The 13,477-nt window shown below is 37.5% G+C and overlaps 1 protein-coding gene across 1 annotated transcript in view; it reads right to left on the bottom strand.

The window, feature by feature from the left end:
- The window catches only part of STK32B (serine/threonine kinase 32B), a 154,582-nt gene that overhangs the window by 64,830 nt on the left and 76,275 nt on the right, over positions 1 to 13,477 (bottom strand). The window contains exon 4 of the mRNA XM_058839041.1: positions 8,279 to 8,452. Coding sequence (XP_058695024.1) covers positions 8,279 to 8,452 — 174 coding nt within the window. The remainder of the gene's footprint in view (positions 1 to 8,278; positions 8,453 to 13,477) is intronic.

Genomic DNA, 13,477 nt, shown 5'->3' with positions numbered 1-13,477 from the left:
GTGTTTTTCTTGGTCTAGAAAGGAACTCCTCTGAATTCAGAACACTACAAAAGTTTCACATCTATAACAAAATGAAGAGATAAATGTCTGAATTAAAATGGGTAGCCACTGGATAGAGTCTATTTCTCATTATTATTAGTCAGAATGTAGAGATGATTTTGATCATCACTATAAAGAACGATCCAATTAATCTGAACCCAATTTAATAAATTTTGGTTTATTGAGTGTGCACTGCCTACCAAGTGCTACTCCCACCTGCAAGGTCCCATTTTGGCATAGTATTTTAATGTCTTAAAATACTGCTGACAGTATTTCCTCATGTGCAAGAGCACCACAGATGTTGAATTGCAGGTTTGCCTTGTCTCCTTTACTGCAGGAAAGCACGATGATCCACACTGCATTATCCCGGGAAATTCCCCTGGGATAAATGTAAGCTGTGTACACACATGTTGGGAGAAGCAGTGGCTCATCAGTAGCACTGTCTGTCATACAACATCAAAGATTTGAGCTACTGTGCTTTCTCCTCTCTAAAACCCATCCAGGGGAGCTGGGAGAGGATTTTACAGAGAATATAGGAATGTTTGAAAATAACCTTGAGGGACTGTCCTGAGGAGCATCCAAGGAGGGGTGGAGAGAAGAAATGCAAGGGGAAAAATTGAAAAGGCAACTTCAGCATAAAAAACCTGAAGGCAACTTGTGTCTTAATTGCAGCCCCTGCTCGCAAGATAATTTATTTTGAAAGAAGAAACTGTCAGATGATCACAATTGCAACTCTCATTCTCTCATCTCTCAGTATATCTGTGAAGTCAAAAGTTGTTCAAAGGAGACCACATCTCACCTGAAATATTTAAGCTGTACTGAAAGCTTCTGAATGCATTTCCAAGGCACGAAGGAAGCTCAAATTGCAATATCCATTAATGAACTATCTTTTGCCATACCACAAACAGTTCACTCGATACCTGAGATACAGGAGACTACTGCAGGCATGAAGAAAGCAAGTAAAAGTGCACTTCTTTCTTAAGTCTTTTTTATTTCTCCATATATTAGCAAGAAGTACTTTGTAAGGAAATCTCCAGGGGAAAGATAGAATACTTTATGTATGTGTTGCTCATCCAAGCTGAAAAATATGTTGCCACCACTGAAGCAGAAAAAGGAGAAAGAAACAATTGTCCATATGTTGCTCTTGGTTCATACTTTGATTAGCATGAAATTTACAGTCTTTTTCCATATTGCCTTTTCCATCTACATACTTTAATCAAAGATTTTAAATTTCTTCACTGACTGCAAACAAAAAAGACTCAAGCACACTGCCTGCAGATCTGCCATTTCAGTGGAGAGAATATGCCTGCTCAGAGTCATGGTGGTGTGAAATTTCCAAGAAGCAAAGATATCAGAATACTTATAACATAAACACTAAAGCTTTGGGGGAAAAGAGATTAATGTTGTATCACATATGGTCAGCTCTTGTTCTCTCCTCTGTTAGTTAGGACTTCACATCATTGCTCATTTGATCTCTCTGGATCAGCCTTTCCTCCACTTTCAGCTGCATGGAGGGTTGGGGTAGGAGGTGGAAGGCCAGAAAACCAGGGTAAGCCAGGCACTGCCATATGATGCAGTGGATGCTGTTATGCCTCTGCAGAAAGAGTGCCTAATAATTTTAATTAGTTAGTAAAAATTATTTGCATGTAGTTATTAATACTCTTGATTATTATATTTAGCACAACAGTATCAACATGCTATTAATATGGTGGTCTTTGCTGGCATAAATCAGTTGGGAGCAGACATCCATACTAAAATCCCTTGAAGTTTTAAAGCAACACCAACAAATTTTTAATGAATTTCTGTGAAAGAAAGAGATGTCTGATAACTGGCCACAAAAAACTAGCAATATGCTAGAGAAGAAAACTGGCATTAACCAGATCTGATTTGTGGGTGGAGACCTGAGATAATCTTTAATATAAAGCTCTGTTTTAGTTCTTTCAGCATCTTTTGTTTCAGTGTCTGAATGTCTAAAAATGATTCATGATCAAAATTTTAATACTGAGGAGTGGGAGAAGGAGGGAAACAAAGCATTTAATTTTATTATCCATCAATAGGATGGATAAATTATGGAGATGAGGGATATGTAATATTTTAATACATATTATGAGCCCTAAAGCCTGCTTTTCCTAAAAGAATAAGTTTATGTAAAGGGATTATTAAAGAAAACCAGGAAGGGAAATGCAGAAACACAAACAGGTGATGGCAGCTGATCTACATGGGGGTGCAACCAATGTTTGTGTCTGTGGTGTACACAACACAATGGTTGACTTTCTTATTGGTTGTTTCTCCATAGACAAGGTGTAGATATGATTGAGACAGAAAGGAGTGTATGACATGAATCTAGAATAAGGAGTTATTAATTCTTCTAGACAGAATTTCAAACAATGTTATCTTAATCATAACTTTTTTACGCTGATTTAAAGGTTTTCCTGAATCCTCCCCTACTTCATTGTCATTTAGCTGCAACCGACAAAAAAGCCATGAGAAATCTCTAAAATTACAATGCCATCACTAGGGCATTGTGGAGTTATATATGTCTATATCATATCTACACCTGCCTGGGTGTCTGATTTTAAACAGAGAAGCAATCAATAAGAAAACCAGCTATTGTGCTGTGAATGCACAAACACACATTTAAGCTGGCCTTGATGATACAATAATGAGAAAGGGAAGATGAAAGAAAGGGAGAAGAGGTGACTTCATCTACTCACTTGAAAACTGTAAGAAAACAAGCAATTCCCTGCTGGCTTCAGTGAGGGTGTTTCAGCCCTGGGGTATTGAAGGAGTGAGGGTGTGATGGGCATCTTCTGGTATTTCACCTCAGTGAGGAAGGGAGAGCACATCAGGCCCACAATAAAAGATTGTACCTGTGCCAGTGGCAGGAACTGAAGCATCTGTTGGGACATCAGGCATCTCAGAGTGTTCTCTGTGTCTCTTTCCCAATACAGCCTCTTTTACTTTTTAGTAGTTTGTATACTCTGTACAAGCAATTCTCAGTATATTTCCAAACCAGCTTCATTTATTAGCAGTATCTTATCTGGTATATCAAATAGGTTTTTTTGCAGCTAAACAGAAGTAAAATTAATTTGTTCTTGTACAGAGAGAACTCTGTTCAGAAGCTGAAAGGCTTGTTCTCTCTGTATTTGTATCTTGTGGCATGTAATTCTTTGTTAAGTGCATGACTGAAATTTAGATACCCTTTGTGCCTAGAATTTGTGAATCACTTTCTTTTTTCATCTTGGCTGGCTCATAAGCATTCAGCAGGTGTTCACGGTTTTATGGTTTGCATGGTGCTTCTTTTTTGACTGGTTTTGATATGTTTTCTGATTTACTTCTCTTACGTAGCTCATTGCTCAGTTCCTGTAATTTTTCCTCGGAATAATGTGGGCTAGCACTTGTATAAAGAACATAATACAATGCCATAGAAGAGACATGGGAACATGAACTAAGAAAATTCAATGGATGAGTCTCTTGGTCTGCTATGATCTTTGATACTCCTTATGAATAGTGGTCATATTATGGTTATTTTTTCCCTAGTTCATCTACTTCAGACCTTACTACAGTTTTTCTTCATCTACACACACTTGCCAGAAAGTAAAGGACTACCAACATGAGCAGAAATCTGTAACGAACTAAGGAACTGTGTTTTATTTAGTATGTCCAGCTAAATCACAGATTGGCATTATTTTGCCTCTGACACCTGTCAAAAACTAGGGGCAAATTTTCCATTTCCAAATGGAATGTAATCTTCAAAACTGTTTACTGCTTACATACAAAATGGAAAATATCATGAAGGGCACCCTTTTAAACAGAATTTGTTCTTTTGTTGTATGTTGTCACAAGTGAGACAGGGAAGGCCCATTTTAAAGAAGTGTCCAACCATTTAGATGTAGTATCTTATTTCACCAGACCGTTGAACAACTTGGAAGACTCAATGATAATGAACAAACAGGTCCAGTTCTGAACCCAGAGTAACTCTTGTCTAGCTGGTAGCAGCAAGACAACCTTACTCTGCAGTGGGTCATCTGGCAGAGGAAAATGCAATGTTCAGTTTGCTGCCATTTTCCATTAGCTTTGGCCCACCCTAAGCTGCTACTCAGAGCTGGAGTAACTCCTGGTGCTATTCTCCCTTGGAAGCAGAAATTGGAGGAGTGGAAAACAGACCAGTGATCAGAGTAGCCACACAGCACAGACCTGCCAAGACAAGCTGATTCCAGTCATACTGTGCTCAAAAATAAATTTTTATGTACGCTTATATAGGTACACATACACACATGAATAGTTTTACATTAAATAAACCCCACTAAAATAAAAGTGTCCTGGGCACACTGATCAAACAGCTAATCTAGTATCCTAAAATTGCTCTGGAAGGTTACTGCAATTTCCATTCCAGACATCTGCCACATCTAGCCTCCTCTCTAAGCAGATGAAAACCAATGGAGCCAGACGACGATGAAAAGTTGTGAGGGCAATGCAGTTAACTCTTGGCTCTTAGAGAGAGAAAATGTGACTTTTTCAGTCATGAGTACAACATGAGTATGTTACCAGGGCAGCAGCCACAGCATTGCAGGGCCAGCACTGCTCTGAGCCAAGGCTGTAGCTGCAAGAGCGTCCTGGAAGAGACAACATGAGCTACTGCCGGAAGAACTCACTGAATGGAAACAGGCAGCCTACTTTGGTGAGGAGGCAGGTGGTTTTATTGAAATGTATGAACAGCAACATTTGTGAAAGGAGGAGGTTGAGTTACTCATGGCTGAAATAAGTTTATTCAGCCTTTGATGAGAAAACTTTTGTCCAATATATTATTCACTGGCATTATACAACCCATTCTGGAAGGAATGTGTTTAGTCATACCATCTTGAAATGGCAAAATTCTGGATTTGATCCAAGATTTGAGAATGTTTGAGATAGTATATACTGTAAGAGGGCTTCCTGTGTGTCTTGGGATCCAAAGGTCTAAAAGAAATACCACTCATCCAGCTTTAAAATAATCATTTTTTTTGTGTGAGAAATGTGGATAAAATATAATTACAGCAGGGCTGTGAGAAAATAAGGGTTTTCAGTGTAACTCTTACCTGTGACAACAATCTCAATAGTTAGCTGTTGTATAAGTTAAGTGAAAAATTTACTCAGATTAGTCTTCAAATAATAGCTTGAAACTTAGATATTTTCTTTTTAAAGTTCTCGTAATTCTGGGTGAGCATCCATGCAAATGCAAACATTTACAATAGAATTGCGAGACATGGAGCAGCATTCATAATTGTGCCATAATAAATAGATCCACTATTGCAGAATTATGTATGACAAATATGGATTTATACATATGGATGTGATTAATAAAAGTTGCAATTTTTTGTAAATATACCAGAACAGTAGTGGATTTTACTCTTTTTCTGGCTAAATTTGTCCCTGCAGTAACAATTGTCCTATTGCTGAAGTGATTGCCACATTCGAAGTACACACCACTAACCACATCAACAGACACAGAGGCATTGCAATGCATCTCCAAGGGGAATTGGTAGAGTAGTGATCTCTACACTTCTGCATCCCTTCAGACATGCCTGGGAATTCCTGTCCCCTTCAGCACCGTTTCCTTTTGTAGCAAACTCTTGGGGCCGCAGGTTAGAAAACCCCATTCCGTCATGTTGCTGGATGCAGCAGTAATGGAAACCTGAACAACTTTCACACCTGTATATTAGGAGGAGCTAAACTCCTGGTTCACTCCCCATATATTCAGTTTTTATGATACTGCAGTTTGAAAATCCACCAACCCAGTCTGATAAATAGTTTGACTATTCTTTGTAGCCAGGACAACATCTAGTAGCAGGCTCTCTCAATGACTCTCTGACTTATTAATATTTTTTTTTCCTTTTTGCTGCCAACACAATCAGTTTAAAATGAAAGATCTAATACAGTTTTGTAGGTCAGCATGTGAATGCTGACTGGAAGCACTTGGTAACAATGATACTGCTAAGGCCAGCTACCACGAAGTCTAAACACCAAGCAGATCACTGATTTCATCTCCAAACAAGATGGTGTGTTTGCAAGGATAAAGGAATGACTAGATGTGTCCTTACTGTGCATCACTGCTGGCTCTGCTCCTGAACTAATTTAAGTCAGTGCTGTGCTCTTGAATGCCAGACATACTACAGAGATTTAAGGCAGCTGAAGACCCATCCCACAGACTGCTGTTCCAGGTGGTGTTGAGATAGAAGGCAGAATGTTCTGGGATTCACCTGGCTAAATAACATATTCACTGGTGGATCATTTGTGATTTTGTGGTAACTAGTGAGAAGATGAGAGGCAAAAGACTGCTTGTGCCACAGTTGGGTAATTTGGGCAGTAAGCAATGAAGTGGGACAGACAAACTCAGATCTCAGGATTGACAGCTTCAAAATAAAAATCTCTTCCATAAGACAACAGAATCCTAGACAACAATCCTAGCTAACCAGTCAGTGATGCTGCAGGCTGAGTGCTATTTTGTCTCATCTCTTTCTGTAAAAATTTTGGTGCAGAGTGAAAGCAAAATCCAAACCCCTGAACCTGCCCCTGAATGGAGCCACCAAGCAGCTCTAGATGGCCATGCCTTCCCCCACCTCAGTGCAAATCAGCAAGTGTTGAACCACCACTACTCAAAAAAAAAAAAAAAAAAAGTCAAGTGTTTACTTGTTATGATTAAGTAATACAAAAGAAAGTGTCAAGCCCAGTTTCATAGTGGGACCATGACAAGGCAGACACTGTCTCAAAAAACTGTGAATAACCACAATGACTTCAATCCAGTCCTTCATTCTTTCCAGACATCTGTCACCTTTCTCGGGCTTTTCTTTGATACATTTTTATGCTACAGACTTCTAGCAAAATACGAGTTTTGATTACAAACTGGATTGTCTCATGAATATTTTGCCAGCCTATTTGCATAAAAGATCTCATCAATTTGTTTTTCACCAAGAACATTCCTTAAGGCATTAAAAACAAAGGTTGGCTCTAATTCTGAGCTCCACTTTTAAAATACTCACTGAGAAAAGAAAATTTATGCAAAATACATGGAAATGTTCTAAAATAGAAACAGTGTACTAAAGAATTTTCTTGCAATATTTGCAAGTTTTACTATATTTTGAGTTTTAATTGCAAGCAAAACAAGTGTTGCAATAATTAGGGGAATTTTGTCTAGCAGAGTTTCAGTAACACAACATATCCACCTACCACTGCATCTCTGCTCAGACAGATTTCATGCTGACCATTCCTCTAAAAGACTATACTTTTAATTGTATCTTTATTGTGAAATCATGAGGTAGCTCTGGCAAGGGGATGGGATGGAAACTCTCCATTAATATATTTGAAGGAATTTGTTTATACTGAACTTTGGGTGATATATGGCACAACTTTGTTTAGCTTGGCCTCTGAAAGTCACAGCCAGATTTTGCATACACAAAACTGTATTTTTGCATTCATATCACTCTAAATCAGAAAAGATAACTCTGAATTCAGCCTAAAAAAGAGTAAAATAAAGGTTCAAGTCCAGAATTTTATAATTTCATAGTTGCTATGTTAATATAAAAACAAAAGTTATCCCTGTTGCTTCAGTTAAGTGTCAAAATGTTTAAGGAAAACAGACCCTGATTCCTGACACCTTTTTTGAAATGAATACTATCCTTGCTTCTGTATGGCAGAAAACCTAACAGATTGCTATAATATGAAAAGTACAAAAAAGATGCAGCCTCTATCATTGTTACAATTGATCTGTGCTATTATTCCAACTTTCTCTTGTCTCTTCCTCCTGACCTTCATGCAGATGCTGCAAGTAAACAAATTATTCTCAGCTTTAGGTTCTATAACTGTTCCCTGATGTTGTGCGAAGCTCTTGTACTGGATTACAATGTTTTTGTGTTCAGTAACATTGGGGCACTGGAGAATTAAAAATAAATTAAAAGCAGCCAGGATGCTATTATGGGTTGTATTTAGTGTTTAAAGACCATGGTGAAAAAAGGTACATCATAGTATGAGATCAGAAGGAGAAAAGGGCAGCATGAGAAGGATACAAAGCTACTAAATGGGTGTGGACAGAAAGGTGTGGACACTTAAAAAGAAAACCTTTCAGAGACAAGTTCCACCCTTGAATAGCAATGGGGATTTTTCAGAGGTTTTGAATAAACAGAACTATAAAAACAGATATATGATAAAATTCCTCTGCTCTGCCAAAAGCAAGCAGCCCATTTCTCAAATGAAATTCTCTCACCTGTGAATGATGTGGTATCTCTGCAAATAATCCAAGGAAAGAGCCAGCTCACAAATGTACAGTTTAACAGTTCCTTCATTAAAGTGAACGTTCTGCTGCAAGTGGTAACGCAGGTCACCGCCGAGTAAGAGATCAACCACCATGAACATGTCTTCTTCATCTTGGAAGGAATACCTGGAGGAAAGAGTTACAGCTGAGATCTCAGGGCGGATGATGAAGTCACAGCTGTGCCTTGGGGTGGCTCTCATTAAGGAGATCCTGGGAAGTCCCTGATTTGCTCAAAAGGCGTGCACAGAAAGGCATTCTCAGTGCTGAGGTCCAGTCCTGCAAACAGGCTTCGATTGTGGTGGGACTCTGAACGAATCTAAAGCCTTGTGCTTTAACCCCAGTGACAGCTAAGTACCATGCAGATGCTCTCTCACTCCTCTTTCTCCCAATGAGCTGAGGAGGAGAATCAGAAAAAAGTAAAAACTTGTGGGTTGACATAAGAACAGTTTATAATGATAATGATAAAAATGATAAAATGATAATGACAAAACCAGTAATAATTGCAATGAAAAGGAGAGAAAGAAAGAAAACCCAAGAACAAGTTATGCATAACACCAGTGTTCATCATCCCCTGAATGATGTCAAGCCTGTCCCCAGCAGCAACCAGCCCTTCCCGTCCAAATCCTCCAGTTTATATGAGCATGATACTTCATGGTGTGGAATATCCCTTTGGAGAGTTTGGACCAGCTGTCCCAGCTGCGTGCTCTCCCAGCTCCTTGTGCAGCTCCTCACTGGCAGAGCAAGAGCCACTGAAAATTCTTTGACTTAGGGTGAGCACAACTGAGCAACAGCCAAAACATCAGAGTGTTGTGAACAATATTCTCATCCTGAATCCAAAACACAGCACTGTTCTGGTAAGAAGAAAACTAATTTTATCCCAGCCGAAACTGGAACATGAAGGCAAGCTACTGCCATACTGCTGTCTTATTTTAAACATGGATTAACACCTGAATGTCGATAAAACAGAATTTAAAATACCTTTAAGATTTTTACATTCTTAAATAAGCACATACTCATTCAGGTGACAAAACAGCTCACGAAGTAGTACCAATAAAATGGAAGGCCTTGAAACACACTTGGTATTTGCACACATACAGCTCTAGTTCAGTGATTTTGGAAAGTATCCTGGCAGCACTGAGATCTGCTGTCTCAGGGGTATTTCCCAGATTCAATAAATATACACAAGGTTCTATTAGCTGAGTATTTTTTACAACTTGCAGCGTAGGTCCAAATTCAATAAGGACTAAAACTGCAATTTTACTGCCTAAAAATACATCTTTTTTTCACTCAGCAACCTATATCTTTTAAAATGACAGAATCTTCATGGTTACTGATGAAATTCTTTTGGACCCTTTCCCAGAAATACCTACTGAACTCTCTGAGGACCAAATTTTGACATGATTTAAATCCTGTAAATCCAAAGGTGTAGCCAGTCAAGGTACAGTATGTATATACACATATATAGTGTTTGGGCAAGCAGGAATTTCCATGTGTTTCTACTTACCTTGGCTGTGCTGCCATTGCTCTGGTTTTTTATGGTCTGAGTGAGCCGACAGAAGCACTCTGGATTTCATTTCCAAATGCAACTGTATAAGATAAAGTTTTCCCAAAAGAGGAATGGCAAATACCTTATTTCTGATGTGAAGTCACTCTTTTCTTAGAAATTGTTTTAGAATTCATTTTGACGTGAAGTTATATTATCTTATACCAGATACACATGGACTACTGAGGGGTGATCCGCAGTGAAAGTGCCTCTTCTAGCACCTTTCCTCCCATGAGGTATGTAATATATGTTGGCTACAGATGTGATTCAGTTCTCTTGAACTGTGAAATTTATGCCAAGAAAATAAAAAAGAGAGGGCTTCCAGAAAATTTGTGCACACCCTCCCCCCAGAGGCAGAAAAGTCTATATTAGATTATTTTAATTGACAGTTACGTACAGTTTCACTTTCATTCCCAGGCTTGCACTTACTGAAATGAGGCACTGCTTAGGGCTTGTCACAGATGGTTCATTTCGAATTTAATGCTTGCTATTCTTTCTCAACACAGTTCTGAGAAGTGACTTTCTCTCATACTCTGCTCTTCTGTTGCATTTCTGTGGGACTGCCAAATGCCAGGAAGGTAAAGTCATTTTATTTGCATTAAGCTTACTTCTCAATAAGTCAAACCTCTGATGCAAAATGGTAAAGTAGGTGGCACATGATGTCTGCTTACCTCTAGAGAGGCAGAATTTTGTAACACACAAACTCATACGCAGGTCAAAAACCAGAAGGCTTCAAATATACTCAAATTCCTCCAAGTATTGTGTGTTACTGAGTCTGGAGCAATCACAGAAGTAGAGCTTAAATGTGTAGTTACATTTAAGGTATTTTTTTTCTTCTTTCGTTTTGACACTGTTGTTATTTTAAGTGAAGAAATTCTAGCATTTAGAAGAGGTAAAATCATCATCATAGAATGACTTTGGTTAGAAGAGGTCTTAAAAATCTATTTCCAACCCCACTGCCATGTGTAGGGACACCTTACACTAGACCAGGTTGCTCAATCCAACCTTGCCTTGAACACTCCCAAGGACAGGGCAGCCACAGTTGCTCTGGGCAACCTGTTCCAGTGCCTCACCATCCTCTGAAAAACGTCAGGTTTTCCCTTTGGTTTCCACTTGAGTCAGGTATAGATTTTGTTTCTTTTTTTATATTATTTTTTAAAAAATTGGAAAAAAAAAAAATGCAGGTTGAAAACTATTTAAATGATAAATGAAATATTGTGTCTTGTCTGGGACTAAAGAGCACTCTTGGTGCCTAAAGTCCTATGATGACATGTCAGTAGAAATGGTATTGATGCACCTCTAGTCTTGAGATATAAACATCCTTAGTCATTTTTAGGGCAGTGTGAAAGCAGATCTTGCAGTTACCAGTTTCTAAGGTACTGAATGTGGAGCAGGACTTTCTCCAGGTCCTCCTGTGCAGCTGGGTAACAAATGGTACTGTTTTTCTCCTACCCTGCTTTAAGGACTAACAGGACATTTTCTATCAGCTTAGACAAGTTTGGTTTGTCATGATCACAAGCAATCTAGTCCTATGCCTCTCTCAACCACACAAATCCAGTATTCCTTACATAGGAAATTAAATATTACATTTATCTTTTATTTTTTTTCAGTATTTCAAGAAATAAAAGCCTTTGATATATTAGTCTAAGAATTGAAATAGACAAGTGAAATATTGATCATGGGAGAAGGGAATATGAAAATGCTGCTGCTGGTTGGGGAGAGGCTGGTGGCAAATCAGACCAGTGAAGAGGAGTTTTTGAGCAAACACAGTAATTTAACTTTTGTAAGCTTCTTATCTGCTCAAAGGTAAATGACACAGAAATGGGTTGATTGGTTTTTGAAATAAACTCAGGGGTTGATTGGGATTTTTATGTTAACCAGGTAGCTGAGAAATACTTCTGAATTAATTTTAACATTGTGACTTATGTTGAATATTAATCAATTGATATTGAATACCAATAATACATTACTAGATACCCTAAAGACAAAATTTTAATCCTCCTTGAAATGAAGGAGTAAATTACTTGAAGGAATAGTTCTTGTTTGTTTCTTAAGTAGTATCATTCTCCAGTTATAGGAAAACTGTTGTAAATACAGACCCAGCCTCTGATTTTCCTTGGTTGAAGAAAAGTTTTAATGAATTATAATCATCTTTCTTCAAATTAAGATAAAATAATAAAGCCCATAGCAAACAGGGAATTGAATTTTTGATTATCTTCAGACTGGAAGATAAACTATTATTGAACATAGTCCTCAATGGAAACACATTTAAACAAAGTACTTTTTGAATAAGTTATATCTGTTTCCACATTTATACCTGTATTTGTTTTAATAATATCTAATTTTTGTATTTATATAATATTTTATTTATTATTTGTAACTCTGATTTCATAAAAGCAGTTACAGATAGATTAAGTTCATTTTTCCTCCTTTCATTCCTTCTTTTCAGTTAATCAGGGTAATTTTTCACTGAAATTCTTCCAGTTGAGGCACCTAATATTCATATATCTTGTTTCATATGAATTACCTGGGGAAAAGGACATAATGATGGATATTTTATATATGACTTAAATTAAAGATTAGAACCACATTAGAAAAATTTCATCATTAAGACCAAGCCTAACTCCATAATCTTGAGTTAATCAGTTAAAGCAAGATATGCACAGTTCATATGTTTAGATAACGCTTCTGCTTTCCACTGAATATGACAAATGATTGATCCTTGGTGTCTCCTAACTACAAAATTAAAGAAGGATCCTTTTCCAGAGTTCCCCTGGCAATATTAAAGGGACATGGTAATTTTTTCAGTGACATAACCCCTGCACCAGTAACTGTAGATTTTTCCAGTGTAGATGTAGATGTCATTTCTTGATATGGTTACCTTGCTTTTTTTTTCTTACCAGTCCATTTTGTGTAACTATGTTATAAAATGCTCCTCACCTGCTGTAAAGCAGCAACAGGTTTACCCAAGACTTGCTGCACTGAAAAAAGAACAGGCCACTTAAAGGCTTGAATAATTTGACATTTGCCAAAGAACAGTTTGTCAGAGAAGAAAAATAACACTCCAGAGCTCTCTTGTATGGGTATAGTGGAATAAAATATAGAAATAAGCTGATATAAGTATAGGTTATAATATAGGTGCCAAAAATAGCAACTTTGATCAGTCAAACATCAAATAATTTAAACTTCCCCATTCTGAGGAGGTGTGCTGAAAACTGTTACACCCACTGTGACTATCAATAGCAAATACTTACCTCTGAATTACGTTTTTCATAAAATGAAGTGTCCAAGCCAACCAAATTAATGTTTTTCTTTAAGTTTGTGTGTTCTGCCAGACAAGGCAAGCCTCAAGATTTATTAACTTTGTAAATACAAATATGTAAGTATTTTGAATGAATGTTGGAAATGTTCATAATATCTGTTTTGTTTACATTTCTATAGATTTCTTAGTTATTTCAGAAAATGGATAAACATTAGTGATTGGACTTTGAGATTTGTGCTTGCAAAGTCTTTAATAGAAGTCTGTTGTTGGAAAGAAAAGGAAAAATACCTATTTCCAAAGTCAGAAAGACAAGAGTAATTTCCACAAATGATGTTAAGAACAAAAG

This window comes from Poecile atricapillus, chromosome 4 (assembly GCF_030490865.1).
Source record: "Poecile atricapillus isolate bPoeAtr1 chromosome 4, bPoeAtr1.hap1, whole genome shotgun sequence".
Classification (NCBI taxonomy): Eukaryota; Metazoa; Chordata; class Aves; order Passeriformes; family Paridae; genus Poecile; species Poecile atricapillus.
The sequence above is the reverse complement of the archived record's forward strand: the minus strand, read 5'-3'. Positions and strand labels throughout refer to the sequence as shown.